At 37.9% G+C, this 26,544-nt stretch overlaps 1 protein-coding gene across 5 annotated transcripts in view; it reads left to right on the plus strand.

Moving 5' to 3' along the window:
- RIC1 (RIC1 partner of RAB6A GEF complex) overlaps nt 1-26,544 on the plus strand; it is a 136,498-nt gene that overhangs the window by 101,225 nt on the left and 8,729 nt on the right. For all 5 annotated transcript variants that reach the window (XM_027105831.1, XM_027105834.1, XM_027105833.1 and 2 more), the window contains 13 exons: nt 985-1,129; nt 1,812-1,860; nt 3,478-3,630; nt 5,515-5,718; nt 10,609-10,647; nt 10,965-11,075; nt 11,922-12,011; nt 12,633-12,793; nt 13,746-13,881; nt 18,292-18,408; nt 18,901-19,629; nt 25,388-25,546; nt 25,629-25,765. In XM_027105831.1, the coding sequence (XP_026961632.1) occupies nt 985-1,129; nt 1,812-1,860; nt 3,478-3,630; nt 5,515-5,718; nt 10,609-10,647; nt 10,965-11,075; nt 11,922-12,011; nt 12,633-12,793; nt 13,746-13,881; nt 18,292-18,408; nt 18,901-19,629; nt 25,388-25,546; nt 25,629-25,765 (2,230 nt within the window). The remainder of the gene's footprint in view (nt 1-984; nt 1,130-1,811; nt 1,861-3,477; nt 3,631-5,514; nt 5,719-10,608; nt 10,648-10,964; nt 11,076-11,921; nt 12,012-12,632; nt 12,794-13,745; nt 13,882-18,291; nt 18,409-18,900; nt 19,630-25,387; nt 25,547-25,628; nt 25,766-26,544) is intronic.

Below are 26,544 nucleotides of genomic sequence, written 5' to 3' on the forward strand. Positions count from 1 at the left end.
TTGAAGTCAGAGAACCTGATTCCTCCAGATCTGTTTCTCTTTCTCAAGATTGCTTTGGCTATTCGGGGTCTTTTGTGTTTCCATACTATTTTTTATATACATAAATAATACAGTTATTCATATATCTGAATTATGGTGGGAAATGCTAATGTGAGGATTCAAACATAGGCAGAGGAAAAAAGTTTTACTTACTCTATTAACAAAGGCTGTCTTCTGTAGGCTAAAATCTGTATACAAGCCCTTTGTGGCAAAGGTACTTATAACAAAAATTTATTAATACTGCAGATGTAAAGAATTTTAATTTTAAAGAGGTGAAAGCTATAGATCTTTTGAATTGCTGATGGGAAATGCTGCTATGTTTCATTTAACTCTGCAGTAAAGAAACTTGGATTTTACTACACAATGAAATTTTCTCCTTTACTAATTATATATGAAGAACTATTATTAGTTAAAAGAAGATATAAGCGCCTATGGTACTGAGGCTGGAGTTTACCTACTTAATCCTAATGTAAGGTTAAGCTTCGATTTATTTTAACTTGGATCTCTTTGATATTGCTGATGGAACATGGAGATCATGGTAAAATATTATTTTACATTTTAAAACACCCTCATACTTTGCAGAGTAGTTTGACATTCAGTGTTGAATCATTCAAGGGAAATATTATTCCCATCTTACAGAAACTGATTTGCCCAAATCCAAAGCCTTTTTAAGACTCCACAGTTATAGTTATTTAAGCTAATAGTGGCCAGAAACGGTTTTTGGTTCATATAAATCACTTGGATACTGACTTTGTTCTGTTTAGATCGGGTCAAGGCTAATGACCATACTGATTTTAAATAGCCCTAAACGAACAGAATTCATCTCATTATTTGAAGCAGGCATACCTTTCTGCTTGTTTCAACTTGAAGGTATAGGCTGTAAAAAATACTAAGTATTTATGAAGCAATCATTTATTTTTAACTCTTCTCACAATTTCTTAACAGACATTTGGAACAAAACAGGAGCTGTTAAATTGGTCAGATGGTCTCCTGACAATAGTGTTGTAATAGTGACCTGGGAATATGGAGGCCTTTCTTTATGGAGTGTATTTGGAGCTCAGCTGATTTGTACACTTGGAGGAGATTTTGCGTGAGTCAATAAAGAAATTTTAGATGAAATAACTCCATTTTCTCCAAGACAATACACATACACAGAAACTTTGTTATACAGCTACCATTTTGCCTTGACTCTGAACCCAAAACAATTTGTAAGGTTCAGAATTAATGTATTCAGAATGTATTGTTTCCTCATACATCCATCCTCTTTCCATCCTCTTAAAACTGACCATTCAGTTAAAGTGCATTTATTTATTGAACCCCTATTGTGTATATGATAACATGTTAGATTCAAAGCTAAATCAGACATGAATTGGCCTTCAAGTAGCTTATTATCTAATAAGAGTGGTAAGCTATATACATAAATAACTAGTAGGAAATGAAAAATTACATTATCTCATTGGGTTAATGCAGGTTAACTCAGTGGGTTGATAGAACTGGGTTAATATCTCTGTCCACTTCATATACTACCCTGAACTTCAGTCCTGATATAATGAACACACCTTCCCAAACTGCATGACCCTGTTAAGAAGTTATTTAGTAACCGGAAGACTGTATCTCAGTGATATACCTAGGTGTATTAACCAGGAGTCTCATATTTCATACAGTATTGTGTATTTCTCATTCTAAGGAACAAAATCAGTTTTTTAAAATTAAAGCTAAATATTACATGCAATTAGAAGACTCTTCTTAATTAAGTTTCTATTGTGTTTCAGTTATAGGTCTGATGGTACCAAAAAAGATCCCCTTAAGATCAACTCTATGGTAAGTTCTTTCTATAAAATATTGATACAGTGTGAAAAACTTGGTTTTTTCTTCTTCTTCTCTCATGTTGATCTGATAAAATTACAAAGCTATTCTAGTCTCAGCAGACTCTTATACAGTTCTTGCTTTGATAAAAGTATTATCTTTAAAAATCAGGAGGCTGCCCAGTTTTCAGTATTTGATTTTGGTTTTGTTTAGATGTGTCCAGCAAGCCCTGTCATCTCTGTGAACATAGTAACTGTTCAAATCAGGCCTTTGTTTTTCCAAAGCATACCTACATTTCTTATGTGACTCAATAGCACCCACTTCCCATGGCCTCCTTTCTTTTAACATAATGTGAAATGCTCATTGGGTCTTTTTCCTGGAAGACATGTGCTTGTACGTTATTTGAGCATATTTAAAATTTTTTCCATAGATGTATGTCAAAAGAATTGTAACAATATTTTTACTATCAATTTTCAAGAGTTTCTGTAGAAAGCAGTGAGGTGTAACCCCTGTCTTTACATACAAACATTTTCTTTCTATAGCCCTCTGTGTACCATCTTTGAGGAATTAGTGGCTGTGAGGCTTATCACTACCTTTCTCTGCTGCTCCACAGAGGAAGGCATTTTCTGATCATGGGTTTCTCGAAGAATTAAGACCACCATGGTTGCCTTCAGTAGGGGTTCCCAACCTTTCACCACCAAGGATCCCATTTGATGGCTCTCCTCACCTCCATATTTTAAAATAAGTTTTCAAACACCATTTCTCTGACTGCCAATCAGTGCTTATGAATGCCATGCAGCAACCAGTGTTACCTACCTCACTAAGTTAATATTTTAATCACAACTAAGAATCTAAGCATTTTAGTTAACTTATGCAACCAAAACTTTTCATGGGAAAGCAAAAGTTCTATTCAACTTCTGAAATTTTGGAACAATTCATGGACCTCTTCTCCCCGCATTAGTATTTTCTTGGCCTTGCAGATTGGGAATTACTAATGTTAAAAAAAATTTTTTTTTTTTAACTCTCATGGAATCTCGTTAATAGAATATTAAAATGAACTGGGCCTGGAGAATTTATTTGAACCCTCTCATTTTACAGAGGAAGAAACTTATACCCCAAGAAACCAAACAGCTTGGCCAAGGTTGTACAACAAAATGGTAGCCAAGCTGGAGTGCAAAACCCTAGTCTCATAGCCTCCAATCCAGTGTTCTTTGTTCTGTACAAAACTGCATCTGTTTGGGTGCTTCTTTGTAAAGCTTCAGCTATGTAACATGGGTCTTCTCTCTGTAAGGAATTTCTTTGTATTTGAGAGGCAGTTAAATTAATGGCGAAGTTACAGAGAGCAGTAGGCATTTCTTAGGTTTTGGAGCTAAGATTGGTGTGTAGTGTTTTCACTCTTCTAAGTGGAGAGCAGTGATGGTTTCTACTGGAGATCTAAGATGTAGTAGATGTAGGTATAATTCTTGTCTGTGTTGTTTGTCATGGTTTCTCCAGCCTTCAGAAGTCATTAATAATGCTGTTGTTGGTTATTTCAGAATTTGAATATTTCAAACCGGGAAAGAATAACAAACTTTTTATTGCTTTGATTTTCTTTCCCTGACCCCCTTCTTCTTTCCCCCTCCTCTCTCCAAGAGCTGGGGTGCCGAAGGCTATCACCTATGGGTAATCAGTGGATTTGGTTCTCAAAATACTGAAAATGAGTCTGACTCCAAGAGCATAGTTAAACAGCCTAGCATTCTACTGTTTCAGTTTCTCAAGAGTGCACTCACCGTAAACCCTTGTATGGTAAGTTTATTTAATTAAAACTCCGTTCGTTTTTTTTAGTGGCTTTCATATTTGAATATGACTCTTCCTTATGACAATTTTATTTCTGAGCAGGTTTTGCTTTTTTTTGGCCTTGTGGCATGCAGGATCTTAGTTCCCCAACTAGGAATTGAACCTGCGCCCCCTGCAGTGGGAGCGTGGAGTCTTAACCACTGGACCGCCGGGGGAGTCCCATGCTTTTTTTTTCTTTTTTTAATAGGATCACAAGCAATTTGAGGAAAAGCAGTGTTTACAGATTCATTTGAGTAACCTGAATAAAATTTAGTCTTTGTCTGAATAGCATTTCTCAAAGTATGTTCCACCAGGCACTACTTGTGAGAAATATCAAGAGCAATTACGTAGGACAAGAAGAATTTCTGTTGTCTTTTAAGTAATAAGAAATAAAGGAGTTAAACAAAGCTGTAGAGATTTCTTTAACATAGGACTCGAGTCTTTAATATGCTGATGTGCATCATGAAAGTCCAGGAGTTGGTATATAAAAAGCATTGTTTCCCAAGCTTATTTAACTATGAATTTTTAAGGAATGCCTAGAAGAAAATAAGCCTAGAATCCTGCTTTGGGAAACACTGCCCCAAATTATAACATAAACTCATGTTTTATCAGTCTGAAATAAGATATTAATATGATATATTGTTGATATATAGTAACAGTGATATGTTATATGATAGGGGTGCATATCTTAGTATCTACCACCAATGGGTTTTTAAATATTTGGTGCAACCAATTTCTAATTAAAATTTATAACACATTGAGGAAGAATGAAAATACCCTGGATCTCAGACCTCATTACTATAGCTGAATAATAAGAAAAACAAGAGTAGAGGATTTCTCCTCTGCTCGCACATCCCAAATAAATAATTTAAAAGCACTCCGAGTTTTATATCAAGACAACATTTGGACTACAATGGGAAGGTGAGTGGCTGGAGTGCTGATCTAATTTAAAGAGTGAGTGAATAATCTGCCCACATTTGAAAACACTCGCCTTTAATTAAAAACCAGGGCATACAATTACTGAGCCTGTGCGTCCGGAGCCTGTGCTCCGCAACAAGAGAGGCCGCGATAGTGAGAGGCCCGTGCGCCGCGATGAAGAGTGGCCCCTGCTTGCCACAGCTGGAGAAAGCCCTCGCACAGAAACGAAGACCCAACACAGCCATAAATAAATTAATTAATTAATAAAAAAAAAAAAAAAAAAAAAAAAAAAACCAGGGCATAATCACAGAGAGTTGAAACTATATTTTTGTCTAAACATCCTCAGAACCTGGTACACTCCTTGGTACTAACCGGGCTGTCACCAAGCAATTATTGAATTGTTCTGAACCAGGACCACAGATGTAGGCTACTCTTCCTCCTCCCCATGATTTAAAAGATCCTCCTGTATCCAGTTATCCCTGTTCGTAATCCACTCCCTCTTCTTACCATGTGGGCACACGGATGAGCGTATACACACAAACAGTTTGACCAGACATGTTTTCTTACTACCATTCATGAGGTATCTTATATGAAACTAGTTTGTAAACTGTAGACATTGAATAGTCTTATTCAGTTTTCAGGTGGAAAATCTCTCACAGCACTGCCCTGGGCATGTTTTGGAATCTGTATGATAAAACAGACTTTAACAAAGATTTTATTTACACTGGGAAGTAATCATTAAAATGTTGTCTGTTAAATATAACAGTGTGTGAGATTATTAGGTAGTCTTGTCCTCTGTGAGGAAAATCAGCATTGAGATGTGTGGTACATTTCCAACAATAAAAGTAAATTAATGTATTACTTACTTTCCCCTACCTTATACTAACTTGTTTTTATTTGCTTCCCTCCCCTCTGCTTCCTTTTTCCCTCATCTAGAGTAACCAAGAGCAAGTGTTGCTTCAGGGGGAAGATCGTTTGTACTTGAACTGTGGAGAGGCCTCACAAACCCAGAATCCCAGGAGTACTTCGGCACACTCTGATCATAAGCCCAGTCAGGAAAAGAGCCCGTTTGCAGATGGCAGTTTAGAGTCTCAGAGTTTAAGCACTTTACTTGGTCATCGGCATTGGCATGTAGTGCAGGTAAGTCTTCAGATGCTGTTGACTGTGGACTTAGTCCTTGGTAAGATAGCACCCTGAAGCACATATTTAAGTATTTCATTTGTTGCTTTAGAAAACTGAGAAACTTTGTAAACTTTTTGACTGTCATGTCTCTCTTCTGCTGTTCTGTGCTCTTGTCCTCTTGTCTTCTCCTTTCTTTCCACCTGATGTAGATTGTATGCCCACCTGCTTTAAGTCCATTAGTAAGTGAATAGTTAAAAAAAACTAGAAGTTTATGCTTTGTCCTCTTATTGTGCAAGACTGTTTATTTTACTTCCAGCCTATTTTTGGTATAAATTAGCTCTGGATTTGCATAGGCTAAAGTGTAGTAATTTAATGAAAAGTGACAATATTGATTAGTACCTTGTGCAGCTGACCTGGTAGTCCTAATGGGGACACATTGAGGTTAATTGCCTGACTTTGGACCCAAATTGCAGACTTCTGATTAGTCTAGAACCTTAGTGTTAATAATTTTATTATTACTCAATCTTGTACCAGATTATTATTAAATTAGCAGTTTCTTTTAGTAATTCTGATACATTGACATTTAATATAGAAATTAATTCTGAGTTTCGATACCAAATAAAATTAATTTGGGTAAATCAGTAAATTGAAGTTTCTTGAAAGAAACTTTCACACACATTTCAAAGTCCTGAGTGTTTTCTTCCCACTTTTCATGCCAGAGTGTCTTAGGTACATCAGAGCCTACTCTTGGATTAGTTTCTTTTAGGCATTTTCTATTTCCACAATTCTTTGTCTTACTTCTACATTCTGTACTTTTACCTTACTAGCTTACTTCAGCTCCCATGTTATTTTCGGTTGACTTTGAGAGGAGATAATGAGAGACATAAGAATGGTCATTGTGTGAAAAATTGAAGGAGGAATATCTCCTACATTGACATGTGGTATACACTAAAAGAAAATGTATTTAACTTACATTAAGAAATTCATAAAATCAAAACAATGTGCATACCATTTTATAATTAGTAACAGTTATTAAATAAAACTGCATCAGCTACTTCCTTGACTAAAATTTTCCACTGCTCCCTTCTCTCCTATAGCCATTTCTCTGCTATTTTCATTTCCCCATACTTTGAACTATTCATTCTACACTGACCTAGCATCAATGCCAGTTCTGCCTAGCCAGGTCTGTGTTGCCAGAGAGCCAAGTAGAGCAGAGGATCAAAGAAGGTAGGTCTGGAACTCAAAAATCCATCAGGCAATAACAAAAATTGAATTTCCTTCCAGCTCAAAAATTCAGTGATTCTGTGATTCATAGCCATCTATAAAGTATCCCATATTAGAAGCATATAACACTGATTTTACAACTTCAGGCAAAGTAGATACTAGCAAGATTCTTCTGTCATCCTGTTCTTTAGGTATCTAAAATATTTAGAAAGATAAACTTGTTTAAGTCTAGCTTTACGTAATTTTTTCAGTTTCCTTAAAACTAATAAAAATAATGCTAGAGTTGTACTCCCCCCAAATTGAGTTATAATGGACTCATAGAATTTTTAGAGCTGGAAGGACCTTAGCAATCATGTAGTCCAACTAGGTTTTATACATGAGGAAATTGAGGCTCAGGGAAGTTAGGTGACTTGCCCAAGGTCACACAGCAGAATAGTGGCAGACTCTATCCTTACCATGATATAAATTAAAGTAATAATCAAACCTGTTTTAAAACCTAGGTACTAAATGTTGAAGCATATAATATACTGCTGACCTTGATCTAAAACTGAGAATGTGCCTATTTGACATTCTTTTTACTTGGAGTTGCCCTATGCTTTGTTTGCTGGCACTCCAGCCACAAGAGTCAGTGCAGCATTGTGGTGGTGTTCGTTTGGTAGTGTGGTTTACAGTGTCCATATAATGTTAATGCTTTTAACTTCCAGACATTTTAGCCATTAGTAAGTATTCCCTGAAGAAATGTGGGTGCCTGTTTAATTCCCCCTTCAACATATGCTCTTGTCTAGGATAAGTGCCCGCATCCTCCATCACAATGGCTTTGTTTGTGTGGTTTATACTTTGTATGCTTCTTGTACAGCTTAGAGTTCATCACATGAGCTCCAACTAATGCTGCTCTATCTGTTCCTCATCTAGACTACTGGACTTTTTTTGTTTGTTTAAGCCTTCTACCTTACACTCGTTAGTTTCCTGGTCAGAAGATTCTGTGTTAACCATGTTTTCTCCTTTAACAAAAATAACACAAATACATACTTGTCGGAAGCAGGGTAATGTATCAGGCACTATGTTAGAGAGGTCAACAAAGAGGATTGTAAAGGCTATTTCATTTATAAATGATTTGCTCTCATTCCTACAACGTGTATCAAATGTTCTGGGTATTTGGCACAGATCATATCTCCTAGGGTGATGGCCCTCACAGTCTCACCAGTTACAGAAGAAAGTAGGCTAGGTAGGAGACATGGTTTTAGCAGAATGACTTCAAGGGAAAAAAGGTAGATTTAGGTTCTCCAAGAGACTGAAAAATCCTAAGATGTTCAGAGTAGAGATTCTGTACCTTAGCACTGAGTTTCCCAGTGGTATGACATGACTTTTGTGCCCTGACTATGCATTCCTAACCTGAGTTTCTTCATTATTCATTAGCCACCTCTTTTCTTACTTCTGCCATTTCCTGTTCTCAGTATTAGGAGTGGAACTCAAAGTTCAGGTAACATATACATCTCCTGGGGCAAAACCAAGTTTTTGTTCTTATTTCATAGCATCTTCAAGACACAAAACCATATGAGAAATAAAGCTTCATTTTAAGTTTTGAAAGTAAACCATTTGTGGCATCTCATACACTTTTGGAGGGTAAAAGAATTTGTTTTCTCCTAGAGATAGTCATCAGAATGTGATCGTATGATAAGTTAACCTTGGTTCCCATGATTAGAAACTCTTCATGTTGGAGTCCACTTTGGCAGTGAGATCTCACTTCCCACTTTACCTGCCCACACATCTCACAAATACTTATGAAACACTAAGGTTTGGGGAAAGTCGGGGGCGGGGTGTTTAGTGTCATGGATGGCTAGCTCAGTTGTGCTCCAGGAACATCCTTCTTCAAGTGACTATTTTTATTTTCTTCATCCAAAAAAAGAATTTCACTTACAGTGTCCTACAAAACTACTTTCAAATTTTACTTCGCCACCTGATCATTACCTCAGATTATCATTATTCTGAACTAATTCCACCCATCATAGTAAATTTTACTGGTTGGCCTGAATAGTACAGCATATCTGTTAAGATACAAGTTAAGCATTCTTCAAGCGTATCTATCCTGACACAGTTATTTTTAATTCTGTAAGGTAGGCTTCCACAAACCAGCACTGGGGTTAAGAACTTCCTAATGTACTAAAAGCTGTTAATTTACTTAGATTTTAGGTTGACTTACTGGATAATAAGTGAAGTCTAACAAAAATAGTTTTATAAATAAATTTTATCAAGGTTAATACAGATGTTTTCACTTGATTTTTGCTTTGTCTTCACATTACACAAAGAATCTTATTGGATTTGATTGCATTTACTTGGCTTTTTAATTTGACTTTCTCTTTTTAAATATGTAATCATTTTTCTTTGAGTAAACGGAAACTAAATTAAATTGAAGGTTCTCTTATTCCAGGAACAGAAGATTTTTCCTTTATTCTGTTGTTCTGTTAATTTTCACATTGCATTCACCATGTGCTCATGAAAACTATTTACTCAGCAGGCTAATAGATCACAGTCTCAGTAAAGCTAGACTTAAGCTACATTGATACCTCACAGAGGATTTTTTAAGTTTAAAATTCTCAGAGTGACACAAAGACACTGTGTACAAAGATGTAAGACAGATGACATGGAAAGATATATTTATTGCTTATGTTGCAGATAAAGAGTTAATATCTGTAATATATTAAAAGTACTTGTAGGTGAATAAGTTGAACGCCCCAGTAAAAAGCAGTAGCTTATACACACTTTTATATATATATGGCTGTTTGTTTAGAGATAGCAATGATATAACAGAAGAATTTCACTTTGTATTTTGTGTACTTTTATACTGTTTAAATTTTATAAGCATGCATTGCTTTTTTATTAGAAAATGTAAAAATAATAAAAGAGATTTCTACTAAAAAAACATAAACAAAACTCTTGCTGAGGCTCTGATTTTATTAGATAAGGGTTTTTTGGGATGGTTCATATCAGCGGACCCAAACTGTTCCATCTACACAATTCTTGGCTGCCTTAGTAGATGCTTCTCTAAATATCTTTTGTCATTCTGTATTTATTGAGTGTTCAATATTTAATTTAAATCAAATAAAAACAGTAGAGAAAAAAGAGGAAAGCCTGATGTCTAGAAACATATAATGAAATGGTTAAGACAGGAGTTGTGAAATATTGGCTGCTAGTGTAATACTCATTATTTGGGAGCACTTTTTAAAAAACAATTTATTTTATTTTTGGCTGTGTTGGGTCTTCGTTGCTGCGTGCGGGCTTTCTCTAGTTGCAGTGAGTGGGGGCTACTCTTTGTTGCGGTACGCAGGCGTCTCATTGCGGTGACTTCTCTTGTTGTGGAGCACAGGCTCTAGGCGCGCGGTCTTCAGTAATTGCAGCACGTGGGCTCAGTAGTTGTGGCTCGCAGGCTCTAGAGCACAGGTTCAGTAGTTGTGGCGCACAGGCTTAGTTGTTCCGCGGCATGTGGGATCTTCCCAGACCAGGGCTCAAACCCGTGTCCCCTGCATTGGCAGGCAGATTCTTAACCACTGCGCCACCAGGGAAGCCCTATTTGGGAGCACGTTAAACATTACAAGAAAATTAATCTCATGATGTTAATGCTTTTACGTGCTTTACTTTAAAATATATTTCAGAAGTCTTACCAAACTGATGTGTTATTTTCTATAGATTTCCAGCACCTATCTAGAGAGCAATTGGCCTATACGGGTGAGTTATTTGTTACTTTGTTGGTGTTAACTTTCATTGGATAGCATTTGCTGCAGGAGGTATTCTGGGAATTGAGCCTTTCAGTGGGTGCACTGATAAAAGTAAAATTTCAGTACTTGCTTCCTTGTACATTGTTAGTGTAACTATAATTTGGTCAAATGTAACATGTATAAATGTTAAGATTTTTGAATTTAGCATTGTACATTTAATTCTCTTAGCAAATGTTTATTAATAGTCTGCTTGCCTGACATAATCCTCAGCTCTTTACGCCTAATTAAAAAACTCAAGGAAGAGCTCTTAATTTTTTTTTTAATCAGTTTTCAGCTATTGATAAGCTTGGACAGAATATTGCTGTGGTTGGCAAGTTTGGTTTTGCACATTACTCTTTACTCACCAAAAAATGGAAGCTTTTTGGAAACATTACCCAGGTTAGTCTTTTTGAAATTAAAAACCTATTTCTCAAAGTATGAGAGAACTACAATATGAAATAAGTATAAAGTAAACCACTGTTTACTTATTAAAAAGTAAAATCAAATATTAAAAAGTGATACTGGATTATACTAAGGGTCAGTTCTGATAAAGTACTTGATATTTGATAAAAGATTTTGTATTGAGATAGTTGGTTTGTTTTTAATTCTTGTTAAGATCAGACACTATAATCCTGTAACTTGAGGATTTACTCTTACATTCCAGGTAGAGTTCATCAGATATGATCGGAATAAATCTCCACAAAATTTGAGATCATTTCCTGCTTGTCTGTGTATGACATAAATATTTGGGTAGCATACAAACATATGCAGTTGGATTTTGCAAGAATCAAATAGGAGGAAAAGAAGGAAGTTAACATTTAATAGGTGCCTACCGTGTACCAGGCACTTCCACATATGTTATCTCATTGTTCTTCATAACAACCCAATGAGAGCACTATTGTTACTCACCATTTTATAAAAGAGAAACTAGGATTCAGAGTCAAGCAGCTGATAAATGATAAACCCAGAATTTAAACCAAGGTCTGTTGAATGTGGAATAATGATGCTACATGGTACCCAGTTATTTTGAATGATGTATTTTATGTCTTACAGAAATATTCTTTCTTTCAAAGTAGGATGTGAATCATTATTAATAAAGGCCCTAGAGTAATACTTATTGTTGAGGGGGGCGGGAAGAGAGTAGAGCAGAAATAATTAGAGCTTTCATTGTCTGATTAGGAATATTTTACAAGTCTGTTACTGGCAGGAATAAATGTAAATATGTTTTTTATATTTTCTTTTAAGGAGCAAAATATGATTGTGACAGGTGGCTTAGCCTGGTGGAATGATTTTATTGTCCTTGCATGCTATAACATAAGTGATCATCAAGAGGAGGTATGTTTTTGTTTTCTCAGAAATAACAAGATTTTTACATTTTAAAGATATTAAGCACAGTTTGGTTTTTATATAAAAATAACCTATTGAAAATGAACAAAACGTTTTACTTTTTAATCAAGAATTTGGCATTTTTAACAAATGGGATTTTCATTTCAGGTTACTTAAAAATTTAAAGGGATAATCAGGATTTCTGTGATAACTTTTTCTAAGGATTTTAGCCATTAGACATTCTCTATAAAGTTTGTAAATAATAAAAAATAGTTAAAAGTTGAGAAGTTTATAAAGATAGCTGTCCTTAGAGATTTATTAACTTACTTATTTCTATATTTATTTTTTGAGAAACTACTGATCTCCCTGTATCAGGTCTAAATGCGCAGGTCTAAAAGGAGTATCTCATAATAGTACATCACAGTTTTGATCACTTCATCTTTTAGTTATTTGTAGAATGAGCCTACCCTGTCAAAATATAAACATCCATTTTTTATTAATGCTCAGATTAGTCTTTAACTCCTCTTACTTGAAAAAATCAGTAGATAATAAAACAGCATGTCTAAGGTATTTAGTCATCCATGGTAGGTATCTTGTTTTTACAGTTTTCTTTATTTTTGTTTTCTATAGCTCAGAGTATACTTGAGAACGTCAAATCTGGACAATGCTTTTGCTCATGTCACCAAAACACAAGCAGAAACATTACTGCTTAGTGTCTTCCGGGACATGGTAATAGTATTTAGAGCAGACTGTTCAATATGCCTTTACAGTATTGAAAGGAAATCTGATGGGTAAGTATATAACGTATGACAGGTCACTTTTTGCTCCTATTTATCATGTTTCCTCTGTAGTTTTTATTTCTCAAAACAGTTATTCTAATTTTATATTTAGTTTCCTTTGTTTTAGGAGTTAAAAAAGCAAGGAATTTTAATTAGTGATATTCATATAGTAGTTATTTTTTAGCTACCAAAATAATTAAAGAGCCTGTACCAAGTTCTTCAGCTAATCTTACTGGACTCATTTGAGAAAAATCTAGTTCGGGATGGGGTAAAGCTTTAAATACTAATTTTTTTTTCACAATCTTGAAAACAAGTGGTTACTAACTATCCTGGTGTTCTAGAAACTTGGGGAAATTTGTAGGAGTTTACAGCTTTAAGGCCTTAGGAAGCATGACCTTAGAAGACTCATTAATATTTTAACTGAGCTAGATGGCTGTAGTCTGGGAAAGGAAAAACTGTCAGACCTGTTGGAGCTGCGTGTTGCCTATATTCTTGGCATCTGGCTGGCTTGCGGCATTTAGACCATTCTTCTTGAGTTTTATTTTGTTCTCAAATGGTTTTTGTTTCTTTTTTTAAACAGCTATGAAGTGCATATTTGCTGAAGTAGCTTATAATTGAGGAGTAATATAAAAATAAAAATTAACAAATCTACTAGCCTCGGAACGCATGTCTTTCTCAACCAACTATTTCTCAACTGACTAAGCTATTCCTATAGCTTCTTCCCAGTTTATTTCTTCCTTTCTACATCTTACTCCCTTTTTTTCCCTCCCTCATTTCCAGATGTGTTCTTGGGTGCTACAACCTTGTTGGTCTGCTGTTTAAAGGATACTTGGGGAGGAGAAAATGATAGGTAGAAGGCATTTGGGGCCATAAACATAAAATCTCATACTATTAGTAGTGGAAAAGGAAAAAACCTCATTAGCATTGTTGTTGAGGTGTATGGGTTTCTTTCTCTTTTTTGCAGTCCAAATACTGCTGGTATTCAAGTTCTTCAGGAAGTCTCCATGTCACGCTACATTCCCCACCCTTTCCTGGTAGTATCTGTCACTCTGACATCAGTGAGTACAGAGAATGGAATCACCTTGAAAATGCCACAGCAGGTACCATTCTATTATCAGAGCTCTTTAGAGTTTTCATTTCAGTTTTTTGTGTTTTAATTTGATTTTAGGAACTATTAATTGTTCAGCAAATACATACTAAATGTCTAGAATTTGCCTTGCATGAAGCTGCTGGGTTACAGTGGCAAACTAAACAAACATGGTTTCTGCTCATACTATAAAGAAATAATTACATACATAATTAATTACAATTGTGATGTGTATACCAAAAAGTAATATGGCTTACTGTGTATAACAAAAACCTGGAGTAGTCTAAGCAATCACAGAAGATTTCTAGATCATTTAAATTGAAACCTGAAGAACAAGTGGCAGTTATCTAAGTAAAGAAGGGGAATTTCAGGCAGAGGGAACGGTATTCAAAGGCCCATAGATAAGAGAGAACATGACACCTTCAAGGAATTGGAAGAAATTTCAGAGTGACTGGAACATAGAGTATGAGAGGATGAGAGTCTTATTGATAATACGGACTTTGGAGTTTGTCTTAAAGTCTAAAGTGTTTTTAAGCTGGATGTTATTAGATCTAAGCTTTATAATGTTAGAGAAAACATTACAAAGGAGGAAAATGAAACAGAGTGGGACACAACTGGATGTAGGGAGAGCAGCTGAAAGGCCATTGTAATGATCTAGGTGAATGGTGTCTGTGGCCCAAACTTGGGTAGGGAAAAGAAGATGGAAAGAAGTGGAAGGAATATGACATATAGAGGACTCCATGATTAGTTAATTATGAACAAAGAGAAGGGATAATCCCATAGCTTCTGGTTAAAGTAGCTGTGTAGGTAGCAGTGTCACCAGGACCCAGGTATTATAACTTTCTATTCCAAGCCGCCTTCCATTATACCACTGGTTTCCAAACTTCATGTCAATGTGGAACCCATTTTCAAAGGAAAGTTCTGTGTGGATTTATTTGTCATCCCTGTCTGCCCAGTCTGTCTTTTACTTCCTATTAAGGCACTTCCACTGAGTGCCTGTAAAATACAGGTCCCATTTTTCTCTGCAAACTCTATTTCATGTAACAAGATAGTCCTAGTTGATAAGGAGAAGTTATCTTTTACAGAAGAACTCTAGCTAAAAGATATGGAAGGAATGTAAGAATTTAAGAATCACGATTTTGCAGCCCGTGAAGAAATGAGTGATTCAGGCAGTGATCATTGGATGAAACCAATGAAAGGTTGATGGGAAGTTTACAATGAAGGTATCAAGTTGTCATGCCCAAGCCTTATTAATCAATTTTAGCATCACTAAAAGTGGGAGAACCAGATGTGGCATGCTTCCTGGGGTGAAGCAACCTGAAGTTCACGTGAAGAATTACTAGCAAAAACATTGAGCCTGATCTGAATCAAGCTTCTAGAGTCATCTTCTATTCACAGAAAATACAGGGAAAGAGGTTTAGTTTAATAATATTTTATAGGAAAGCTGCAGGTCAATAATGTGGGGGAAAAAAGAAAAGATTCTTCTAAATAAGACTTTCGAGCTATAACAACAAAATGCGTAAGTTCATTTGTATCTTGATTCAAATAGGCTATATATAAAAAGACACTGTTGAAACAATTTGCAGTATTTAAATGTGAACTAAGGAATAGTTGTAAGTTTTATTACATTTAGATGTGATATTGGCGTTGTGATTATATAAGCAAATATCCATATATTTTAGAGATGCCTATTAAATGTATAGGGGTAAAATGGCATGGTATCTTTTAAAATGCTTTGGCAAAATAAGTAAAAAGAAAAGAGGGATAGGTGGAGCAAACCTTGATAGTTGTGAATCTGGATGATGGGAATAAGGGGGCGCTGTTTGTTGTACATTTTACATACTTTTGATCATGTTTGAAGTTGTCATATTAGAAAAAAAAAGGACTCCTTGTATATCCTAGATACTACTATTAGGCAATCAGTGGCATCAGTAATACTGGGTGCCCCATTTTAAGAGGGCCCTTTACAAAGAGGAGATACTTAACTTGGTAAAGAGCACATTAAGAAGTAAGTTGAAATACAATAGGAAATAGACTGATTACATCTTGCACAGAGGGAAGACCAAGATTTAAAGCAAAGCAAGTCTTGATTTAACAACAAAAAACTAGCAGTAAGAACTGTTCAACAGTAAGGTGGCCTTCACTCAGGAGAGAGGTGAGCACCTTGTCTCTGAAGCTTCCAATGAAAATTATCTACCAGGGATTTTTCAGGGTAAGAGATGGTATGTTGGGTTCCTTCAAATATAGGATTTTGAGGATACATGTAGTCCCTGCTTGTATGTTACAGTCAGTTTCTGAAAAGTTCATTAAAGTTGCCTGAGAGGGCTGTCGTGGTCACCGGTTCTTACGTATTGTAATATTATCAGTAGAAAATGTTGACTGCATGTAGAGCTGAAGGAAAAAAAAGAATTTTGCTTTTTTAAAAAATGAAGTAGTATAAAATGTAGTGGTGAATTTACCATCTTAAAACTTAAAAGTGGTCATTATGAACATTAATCAGATTTTAGTGAACTTCAGTAAATGCTTTTTAGGTCTTTTGAAGTGTTTGAGGAGTTTGTCCCTATGCCAGTCCCCAAGCAGTCATATTGTTTGATTCTTGGCATTGCATATTCATTTTCCTCTACTCTCTAGCGCTTATAATTCCCACATAGCTTTTAAATTCCATTTTTCCTTCTTTTACCTCCAAGTTATTTGCTTTTTCTCGTGTGTTAGGACAGATGTTCAATTTTTAGTTTTCATGTCATTATGTGCTAAGTGGGGAAATGAAGATTTCTTTCCAAATAAAATTCTTGAGTTTTGTGACAGTTGCTTGGAGATTTTGTAGGGTTATTTTTTAAATTCCTACTTTGTAAATTAAAAGCAGTTCATATCATGCTTACTACCTACCTGGATATGATCTAAAGCAAAAAAGAATAACAAAGCCTGTGAGTATTCTGTACCCTTTTGCCATTTCTTTATACACAATCCCTTGTGTCTTAGAGCAGTGCAAAAGAGCATTTCATGTATCTGAATATTTTTTGCAAGTAGAATACATAGGGTGACGTTGTTTTCTTTACCAAACCCTAAATGATATCGGCAGCTTAAATTCATCCAGCCAGCAAGAGTCAAAGCTGGGACATAATCCATGTCTTCTGAATAATCATCCTTTCCTTCTTAAAACTCTTTCCTTCTCTGGTCTGTGACATCATGCTTGATTTCTCTTCTTGCCTTCAAAAGCTTAGACAGTGGCCCTCTGCTCTTTTGCCTCCCATATACTTTGCCTCAGAAAACTCATCTGTTTCCTTCAGCTTACCAGGTTTGCCTTTATGGTTATGATTCTGGTATTCATCTCCAGTTAAGTCATCTCTCACAACGTTTTTACTTGAAAGTCTTAAGATTCTTTCTAATTTAAAATGGGCAATAGAAGGAAACTCTTCAGTTTCCCTTCCCTAAACTATTTTCTCCTCCTAACTTGTATCAGTGACAAGTGCAACTTCTCTAGCATCTCGCCAAGATTCAGTTCCCTGAAATCATCTTTGATTCAGCTTTCTTTTCCTACCCTTCATGTCTAGAATATAAGTAAGTTTTTGTTTTGTTTTGTTTTAATCAAAATGCTTTTTCCTCTTTACAAGTGAAAATGACTTGATGTCTGAGATTCATTTTAAAACAGTGCTCCTGAAACTTAAAGCTGGGTGATAGGGTTCAGTGAAAATCATTATACTAGGTTCTCTACTTTGGGGTTTGATTGAAATTTTCCTTAATAAAAAGGCAGACTATTTCCTTCATTCTTGAAGTCACCACCCATGATATCTTCCTCTCCTCAGTAATCCATCCTGAATAACTCAGAATTTTTAATAACTCCCTTATTCAAGGACCATACATGGTGGCTTTTTTCCTGCTATATTTTTACCTGACTTTCCAAGCCCTCTTTGAAGGTCTGTTACCATCAGCATTTTTTCTCATAACATCCCTAATTTAGCCAGATTGTTCTCACTTTCCCAGTAGAACTATTTTATCCTACCTCTGTGTCATTTATATTGCATTCTTCAACTAAAGTACCAACGCTTTTTCTCCCACCCGTGTAGGTTAACCTCACCTTTCAAGTCCCACCTCATCCTTTAAGCCCTGTCTAGCTGTGCCGGCCAGGTCACTGAAGCGATGTCTCATTTTTATGAACTTCTGAAGGTCTTTTAGTTTTTCCAGGATAATTCAGCTCTGCCCTCAATTTTATGTTCACTTGCATTGTTCATTAATTACATTGTGTTAAGCTTGTTCTACCCTAGCCAGACAGCTCGTTGTACTTCCACAGAGCCTAGCAGAATGACTGTACATAGTACACACTCAATATTGTTGTTTGCTTAAACTGTAAACCTTATGCATTGGCGGGGGAAATGCTGAAAACATACCTATTAATTTTTATAAATACAATTTATTTTTCTTTCAGGCTCGTGATGCAGAGAGCATTATGCTAAATCTTGCAGGACAGCTCATCATGATGCAGAGGGACAGATCAGGCCCTCAGATCCGGGAGAAGGACAGTAACACTAACCAAAGGAAACTTGTGAGTAAAGTGCAAGTCATTTAAAACGTTAAGAATGTATGGGAGGAGGATGAAGGAATAAAAGAATTTAAGAGGAGAGTATTATCTTGTGATTTGGAAAGTGAGTAAGTACATAAAATAAGTCTTAAGCCTCTGGGTACAAGACTGTTTGTGAAGAGTGGAAGATGAGATCCTAAAATGATAATAAAATGCTCTGTATGCCGGATGTTACTGCTTAGGCATTATTATTTACAAATTCTAATGGGAAAACAGGATAAATTGGTGAAGTTCCTTGGGGTGGGGGGGGTGTTCTTTTGGGGTTTTTTTAGATTTAAATACACATACTTTGAAAGTCAGGGTACTGTTATTAACTCTGACTCTAAATAAATTCCCCTAATTTTCCCCAAAATTTATACTGTCATTTTGAAAGATTTGGGAAACTAGTACCTAGGAAAACTTAGGAATCTGCAAATTTAATAGGGGAAAAACTGATTTCTGTCTCTCCTTCTCCAGCTGCCATTCTGTCCTCCTGTTGTACTAGCCCAGTCTGTTGAAAATGTCTGGACCACGTGTCGAGCAAATAAACAAAAGCGTCACCTTTTGGAGGCCCTCTGGCTGAGCTGTGGAGGTTCAGGGATGAAAGTCTGGCTCCCTCTCTTCCCTAGGGATCACCGTAAGCCCCATTCCTTCTTGTCCCAGCGGATCATGCTGCCTTTCCACATAAATATCTACCCCCTGGCTGTTCTGTTTGAAGATGCATTAGTCCTTGGTGCTGTCAATGACACTGTACTGTATGATTCCTTGTATACTCGGAACAGTGCTAGGGAACAGCTGGAGGTGCTCTTCCCTTTCTGTGTTGTGGAGAGAACCTCTCAGATCTACCTCCACCACATTCTACGTCAGCTGCTGGTGAGGAACCTTGGGGAACAAGCCTTGCTCTTAGCCCAGTCCTGTGCCGCGTTACCTTACTTTCCTCACGTGCTGGAGCTCATGCTCCATGAAGTGCTGGAAGAAGAAGCTACCTCACGGGAGCCCATTCCCGACCCTCTGCTTCCCACTGTGGCAAAATTTATCACCGAGTTCCCACTCTTCCTGCAGACAGTTGTTCATTGTGCCAGGAAGACTGAATATGCCCTGTGGAATTACCTTTTTGCAGCCGTTGGAAACCCCAAGGACTTGTTTGAGGAATGTTTGATGGCTCAGGATTTGGATACTGCTGCCTCGTACCTTATTATTTTACAGGTAACAATTCTCTTCTTACAAAGGTATAAGAATTGTTGAGCGTAAACCTAGAGGAAAAGGAAGGCAAATGTCCTGTGTTGGCACTGTGATTGTGTTTAAAGAACTATTACAGTCATGTTTTCTGTTTTTTTTTTTTCCGGTATGCGGGCCTGTCACTGCTGTGGCCTCTCCCGCTGCGGAGGACAGGCTCTGAATGCACAGGCTCAGTGGCCATGGCTCAAGGGCCCAGCCGCTCCGTGGCATGTGGGATCTTCCCGGACTGGGGCATGAACCCGTGTCCCCTGCGTCAGCAGGCGGACTCCCAACCACTGCACCAAGAGGGAAGCCCAACTTTGGGGTTTTTTTGTTCTTCTTTCTCTAATTGCTTTAGGTGCAAGGTTAGGTTGTTTATTTGAGATGTTTCCTGTTTCTTAAGGTAGGATTGTATTGCTATAAACTTCCCTCTTAGGACTGCTTTTGCTGCATCCCATAGGTTTTGGGTCGTCGTGTCTCCGTTGTCATTTGTTTCTAGGTATTTTTTGATTTCCTCTTTGATTTCTTCAGTGATCACTTCGTTCTTAAGTAGTGTATTGTTTAGCCTCCGTGTGTTTGTATTTTTTACAGATGTTTTCCTGTAACTGATATCTAGTCTTATAGTGTTGTGGTCGGAAAAGATACTTGATACAATTTCAATTTTCTTAAATTTACCAAGGCTTGATTTGTGCCCCAAGATATGATCTATCCTGGAGAATGTTCCATGAGCACTTGAGAAAAATGTGTATTCTGTTGTCTTTGGATGGAATGTCCTATAAATATCAATTAAGTCCATCTTGTTTAATGTATCATTTAAAGCTTGTGTTTCCTTATTTATTTTCATTTTGGATGATCTGTCCATTGGTGAAAGTGGGGTGTTAAAGTCCCGTACTATGAATGTGTTACTGTCGATTTCCCCTTTTATGGCTGTTAGTATTTGCCTTATGTATTGAGGTGCTCCTATGTTGGGTGCATAAACATTTACAATTGTTGTATCTTCTTCTTGGATCGATCTCTTGGTCATTATGTAGTGTCCTTATTTGTCTCTTGCAATAGTCTTTATTTTCAAGTCTATTTTGTCTGATATGAGAATGGCTACTCCAGCTTTCTTTTGGTTTCCACTTGCATGGAATATCTTTTTCCATCCCCTCACTTTTCAGTCTGTATGTGTCCCTAGGTCTGAAGTGGGTCTCTTGTAGACAGCATATATATGGATCTTGTTTTTGTATGCATTCAGCCAGTCTGTGTCTGTTGGTGGGAGCATTTAATCCATTTACATTTAAGGTAATTATCGATATGTATGTTCCTATTCCCATTTTCTTAATTGTTTTGGGTTTGTTATTGTAGGTCTTTTCCTTCTCTTGTGTTTCTTGCCTAGAGAAGTTCCTTTAGCATTTGTTGTAAAGCTGGTTTGGTGGTGCTGAACTCTCTCAGCTTTTGCTTGTCTGTAAAGGTTTTAATTTCTCCATCAAATCTGAATGAGATCCTTGCTGGGTAGAGTAATCTTGGTTGTAGGTTTTTCTCCTTCATCGCTTTAAATATGTCCTGACAGTCCCTTCTTGCTTGCAGAGTTTCTGCTGAAAGATCAGCTGTTAACCTTATGGGGATTCCCTTGTGTGTTATTTGTTGTTTTTCCCTTGCTGCTTTTAATATGTTTTCTTTGTATTTAATTTTTGACAGTTTGATTAATATGTGTCTTGGCATGTTTCTCCTTGGATTTATCCTGTATGGGACTCTCTGTGCTTCCCGGACTTGATTAACAATTTCCTTTCCCATATTAGGGTAGTTTTCAACTATAATCTCTTCAAATATTTTCTCAGTCCCTTTTTCTCTTCTTCTGGGACCCCTATAATTCGAATGTTGGTTCATTTAATGTTGTCCCAGAGGTCTCTGAGACTGTCCTCGTTTCTTTTCATTCTTTTCTCTTTATTCTGCTCTGCAGTAGTTATTTCCACTGTTTTATCTTCCATGTCACTTATCCATTCTTGTGCCTCAGTTATTCTGCTATTGATCCCTTCTAGAGCATTTTTAATTTCATTTATTGTGTTGTTCATCGTTGCTTGTTTCCTCTTTAGTTCTTCGAGGTCGTTGTTGAATGTTTCTTGCATTTTCTCTATTCTCTTTCCAAGATTTTGGATCATCTTTACTATCATTATTCTGAATTCTTTTTCAGGTAGACTGCCTGTTTCCTCTTCATTTGTTAGGTCTGGTGGGTTTTTATCTTGCTCCTTCATCTGCTGTGTGTTCTTCTGTCTTCTCAGTTTGCTTATCTTAGTGTGTTTAGGATCTTTTTGCAGGCTGCAGGTTCGTAGTTCCCATTGTTTTTGGTGTCTGTCCCCAGTGGCTAAAGTTGGTTCAGTGGGTTGTGTAGGTTTCCTGGTGGAGGGGACTAGTGCCTGTGTTCTGGTGGATGAGGCTGGATCTTGTCTTTCTGGTGGGCAGGTCCACGTCTGGTGGTGTGTTTTGGGGTGTCTGTGGCCTTATTATGATTTTAGGCAGCCTCTCTGCTAATGGGTGGGGTTGTGTTCCTGTCTTGCTAGTTGTTTGGCATAGGGTGTCCAGCACTGTAGCTTGCTGGTCGTTGAGTGAAGCTGGGTGTTGGGGTTGAGATGGAGATTTCTGGGAGATTTTCGCCATTTGATATTACATGGAGCTGGGAGGTCTCTTGTGGACCAGTGTCATGAAGTTGGCTCTCCCACCTCAGAGGCACAGCACTGACTCCTGGTTGCAGCACCAAGAGCCTTTCATCCACACGGCTCAGAATAAAAGGGAGAAAAAGTAGAAAGAAAGAAAGAAAAAAAGAAAGAAAGAAAGAGGATAAAATAAAATAAAGTGAGATAAAATAAATGTTATTAAAATAAAAAATAATTATTAAGAAAAATAATTTTTTTAAGTAGAAAACAAAAAAAATGGGCAGACAGAACCCTAGGACAAATGGTGAAAGCCAAGCTATACAGACAAAATCTCACACAGAAGCATACACATACACACTCACAAAAAGAGGAGAAGGGGAAAAAATAATATATCTTGCTCTCAAAGTCCACCTCCTCAATTTGGGATGATTCGTTGTCTATTCAGGTATTCCACCGATGCAGGGTACATCACGTTGACTGTGGAGATTTAATCTGCTGCCCCTGAAGCTGCTGGGAGAGATTTCCCTTTCTCTTCTTTGTTCGCACAGCTCCCGGGGCTCAACTTTGGATTTGGACCCGCCTCTGCGTGTTGGTCACCGGAGGGCGTCTGTTCTTCGCTCAGACAGGACGGAGTTAAAGGAGCAGCTGCTTCGGGGGCTCTGGCTCACTCAGGCCGGGGGAGGGGGGGAGGGAGGGGCACAGAGTGCAGGGCGAACCTGCGGTGGCAAAGGTCGGTGTGACGTTGCACCAGCCTGAGGCGCGCTGTGCGTTCTCCCGGGGGAGTTTTCCCTGTATCCCGGGACCCTGGCAGTGGCGCGCTGCACAGGCTCCCCGGAAGGGGGCGTGGGGAGTGACCTGTGCTCACACATGGGCTTCTTGGTGGCGGCAGCAGCTGCCTTAGTGTCTCATGCCCATCTTTGCGGTCTGGGCTGATAGCCGCGGCTCGCGCCCGTCTCTGGAGCTCCTTTAAGCAGTGCTCTTAATCCCCTCTCCTCGCACACCAGGAAACAGAGGGAAGAAAAAATCTTTTTCCTCTTTGGCAGCCCCAGACTTTTTCCCGGACTCCCTCCCGGCTAGCCGTGGCGCACTAGCCCCCTTCAGGCTGTGTTCACGCTGCCAACCCCAGTCCTCTCCCTGGGATCCGACCTCCGAAGCCCGAGCCTCAGCTCACAGCCCCGCCCGTCCTGGCGGGTGAGCAGACAATCCTCTCAGGCTGGTGAGTGCCGGTCGGCACCGATCCTCTGTGCGGGAATCGCTCCACTTTGCCCTCCACACCCCTGTTGCTGTGCTCTCCTCCGTGGCTCCAAAGCTTCCCACTTTGCCACCCGCAGTCTCCAACCGCGAAGGGGCTTCCTAGTGTGTGGAAACCTTTCCTCCTTCACAGCTCCCTCCCACTGGTGCAGGTCCCGTCCCTATTCTTTTGCCTCTGTTTTTTCTTTTTTCTTTTGCCCTACCCAGGTACGTGGGGGAGTTTCTTGCCTTTTGGGAGGTCTGAGGTCTTCTGCCAGCGTTCAGTAGGTGTTCTGTAGGAGTTGTTCCACGTGTAGATGTATTTCTGATGTATCTGTGGGGAAGAAGGTGATCTCTGTGTCTTATTCTTCGCCATCTTCCCCCTCTCCTCCTCTGTTCAGTTTTTATCTTTCCTTTTGAAGAACTCAATCTTACCATATGATGGCAGAAATTTTCTTTACTATCATAAAGTAACATTGCAGGGTTGTGTTTTTTTAATCCTGTTTGTCCATAAATAGGCCTAAAACAAATTAATGAGTTTACAGTATTATTTTGAATAATACTGAAGAAGTGTATGTATACATATATGTATATACATATTATATATCATAGTACATATAATGATATGCACATATTACATAAGATTATTGAAATATGTAAGAAACATAATAATAAAGAATTATTTTGAATATCAGTGGGTTTGTCTGAGCTCTCCACAATAATCTCTTTCCTTATAGTGTGGAATTGCTGAGGGGACTCTGATTAGAATGTGGGTTACAACAGAGTACCTTACGTTAGGCTCCCCATAGCACGCAGGGAAGACCCAAACCTGCCGCAGTAATTACACAATTTTTCTCAAAATAATGGGTTCTTTGAGACTCCTGAAAATTTGTTTCATTATACATTTGACAAAAGGGCTTGATAGTTTGCTTTCCTATTAGTCTGATGTGAATTTGATAGGTTACATTTAAAAGTTCTTTAAAATTACTGCAGAGTTGTTTTCATTGATTAAAGAAGCTAACCATAGACCTTGTTTGAAATTCTGCCTGAAGCAGTTTTCCTGTCAGTTTATTTGCTTCATGGCAACTGATTGAAACCAGAGGGGATATTCAGGCAGAAGCTAAGTGGCCCCGAGATTCTGTGATTCCTTGGGTATTCTTAAAAGGCCACACAGTCATAAAAACAAACAATAAATGCAGCTGTGTTTTGTTTTAGGTCACTCCTTAGACTTTCAGTGATCTCCCAAGCAATGGAATTAGAAACTTGATCTGAATTCCTAAGTTGCTGTGGATTGACAGATAATAATTACAGTTGAACTTGCCTGTTAGGCACCTTTCCATGAAGGCCAAGGCAAGCAGCAAGTTTAAATTTGTGAAAAAATTACAGAGAATGCTCTTTGTGTAGCAAGACTACATACTATTGCCTAAAGCAAAGATTTTTTTTAGTCACATTTTCAGAAAACTCTCTGTCGCAGGAAATAGACCTGAGCTTTTTTGGAGTCAGGGAGACAAATTTATATTCTTTTCTGTTGATCTTTAACAGTTATTTAACTCAGTTTTCTCATCTGTAAAATGAGAATGAAATACATATTTTGAGAGTCACTAGGAGAAATGAAAGAATATGTAAGGTTTATGTAAGATATCTGGCAATAATGGGAGTTCAAGAAATCATAAATTATATTACACCAGCAGAGTATTTGCCTCACTTTTCCTTGTATGGTACTTTTTAATGCTTCTTTTAATTTTACTGTTAAACTATTCCCATTGTTGTAGCTGCATTACTTCTCTGGGTTTAGGGAACCGTGGAGATAAAGAATTGCTTATATCTTCCCAAGTCATTTGTAGTATAAAAGGAATTCTTGTCTTCCTTGGTTGTTTTTCTAGAACATGGAAGTACCAGCAGTAAGTAGGCAGCATGCCACCCTTCTGTTCAACACAGCCCTGGAACAAAGCAAGTGGGACCTGTGTCGACACATGATTCGATTTCTTAAAGCCATTGGCTCTGGAGAATCTGAGACACCTCCATCCACACCTACAGCTCAGGTTAGTTGCAGAATTGCACAGCTTCTCTAGGCCATTACACCCACGTGGCATCTTCCTCTAACTGTACGGTGTGTAATCATAGGAACCCAGTTCAAGTGGTGGATTTGAGTTCTTCAGGAATCGAAGCATCAGTTTATCCCAGTCAGCTGAAAATGTACCTGCTAGTAAATTCAGCTTACAGAAAACACTAAGTATGCCGTCTGGCCCTTCTGGAAAAAGGTAAAAGAATGAAGAGCTGTTACTGGTTTTAGGGCATTCTGCGACACATTGCATTTCAGGGTATTTGTAGAATTGCATCTTGGGAAAACAACTATTTGATCCAATTGCAATTCCTTTTTACATTCCCAAAAGGCTTCCCTTTTTTCCTTCTCCAAAGTTCACTTCTTTATTCTTTGTACAGTTTCTGCCCTTTGTACTGGAGTAGATCTCGGTTTGCCCATGCTGAATGCCACTAACTTTAAATTACCTCTGATAATAGAGGACCAGAATAAAAAGGAAGACAGATAAATCTGCAGATAATTCAAAAGCCTTCTTACAGGGCTTCCCTGGTGGCGCAGTGGTTGAGAGTCCGCCTGCCGATGCAGGGGACACGGGTTCGTGCCCCGGTCCGGGAAGATCCCACATGCCGTGGAGCGGCTAGGCCCGTGAGCTGTGGCCGCTGAGCCTGCACGTCCGGAGCCTGTGCTCCGCAACGGGAGAGGCCACAACAGTGAGAGGCCCGCGTACCGCAAAAAAACAAAACAAAACAAAACAAAAGCCTTCTTACAGTCAGCAGTTTTACCCTTCTTTCCAACTATACCTCTTGACAAAAAGTAAAATTTAGTTCTCATGTACTTGACTCTCCTGTGACTCTTTTGAGTGGAGAAGTCATTAAACAGTGGAAGCCAAAAAGAAGTGTATCCTGGAGCCTGAAACCTACATTACACGTAGATGGGTTATTTCTCCTGAGAGGTAACTATGAACTCATACTGAACATTATAAAATAGAATTTCCTCCGT

Source organism: Aethalodelphis obliquidens, unplaced genomic scaffold (assembly GCF_003676395.1).
Source record: "Aethalodelphis obliquidens isolate GAN/ISIS:26980383/991018 unplaced genomic scaffold, ASM367639v1 scaffold7, whole genome shotgun sequence".
NCBI classification, from domain to species: Eukaryota; Metazoa; Chordata; class Mammalia; order Artiodactyla; family Delphinidae; genus Aethalodelphis; species Aethalodelphis obliquidens.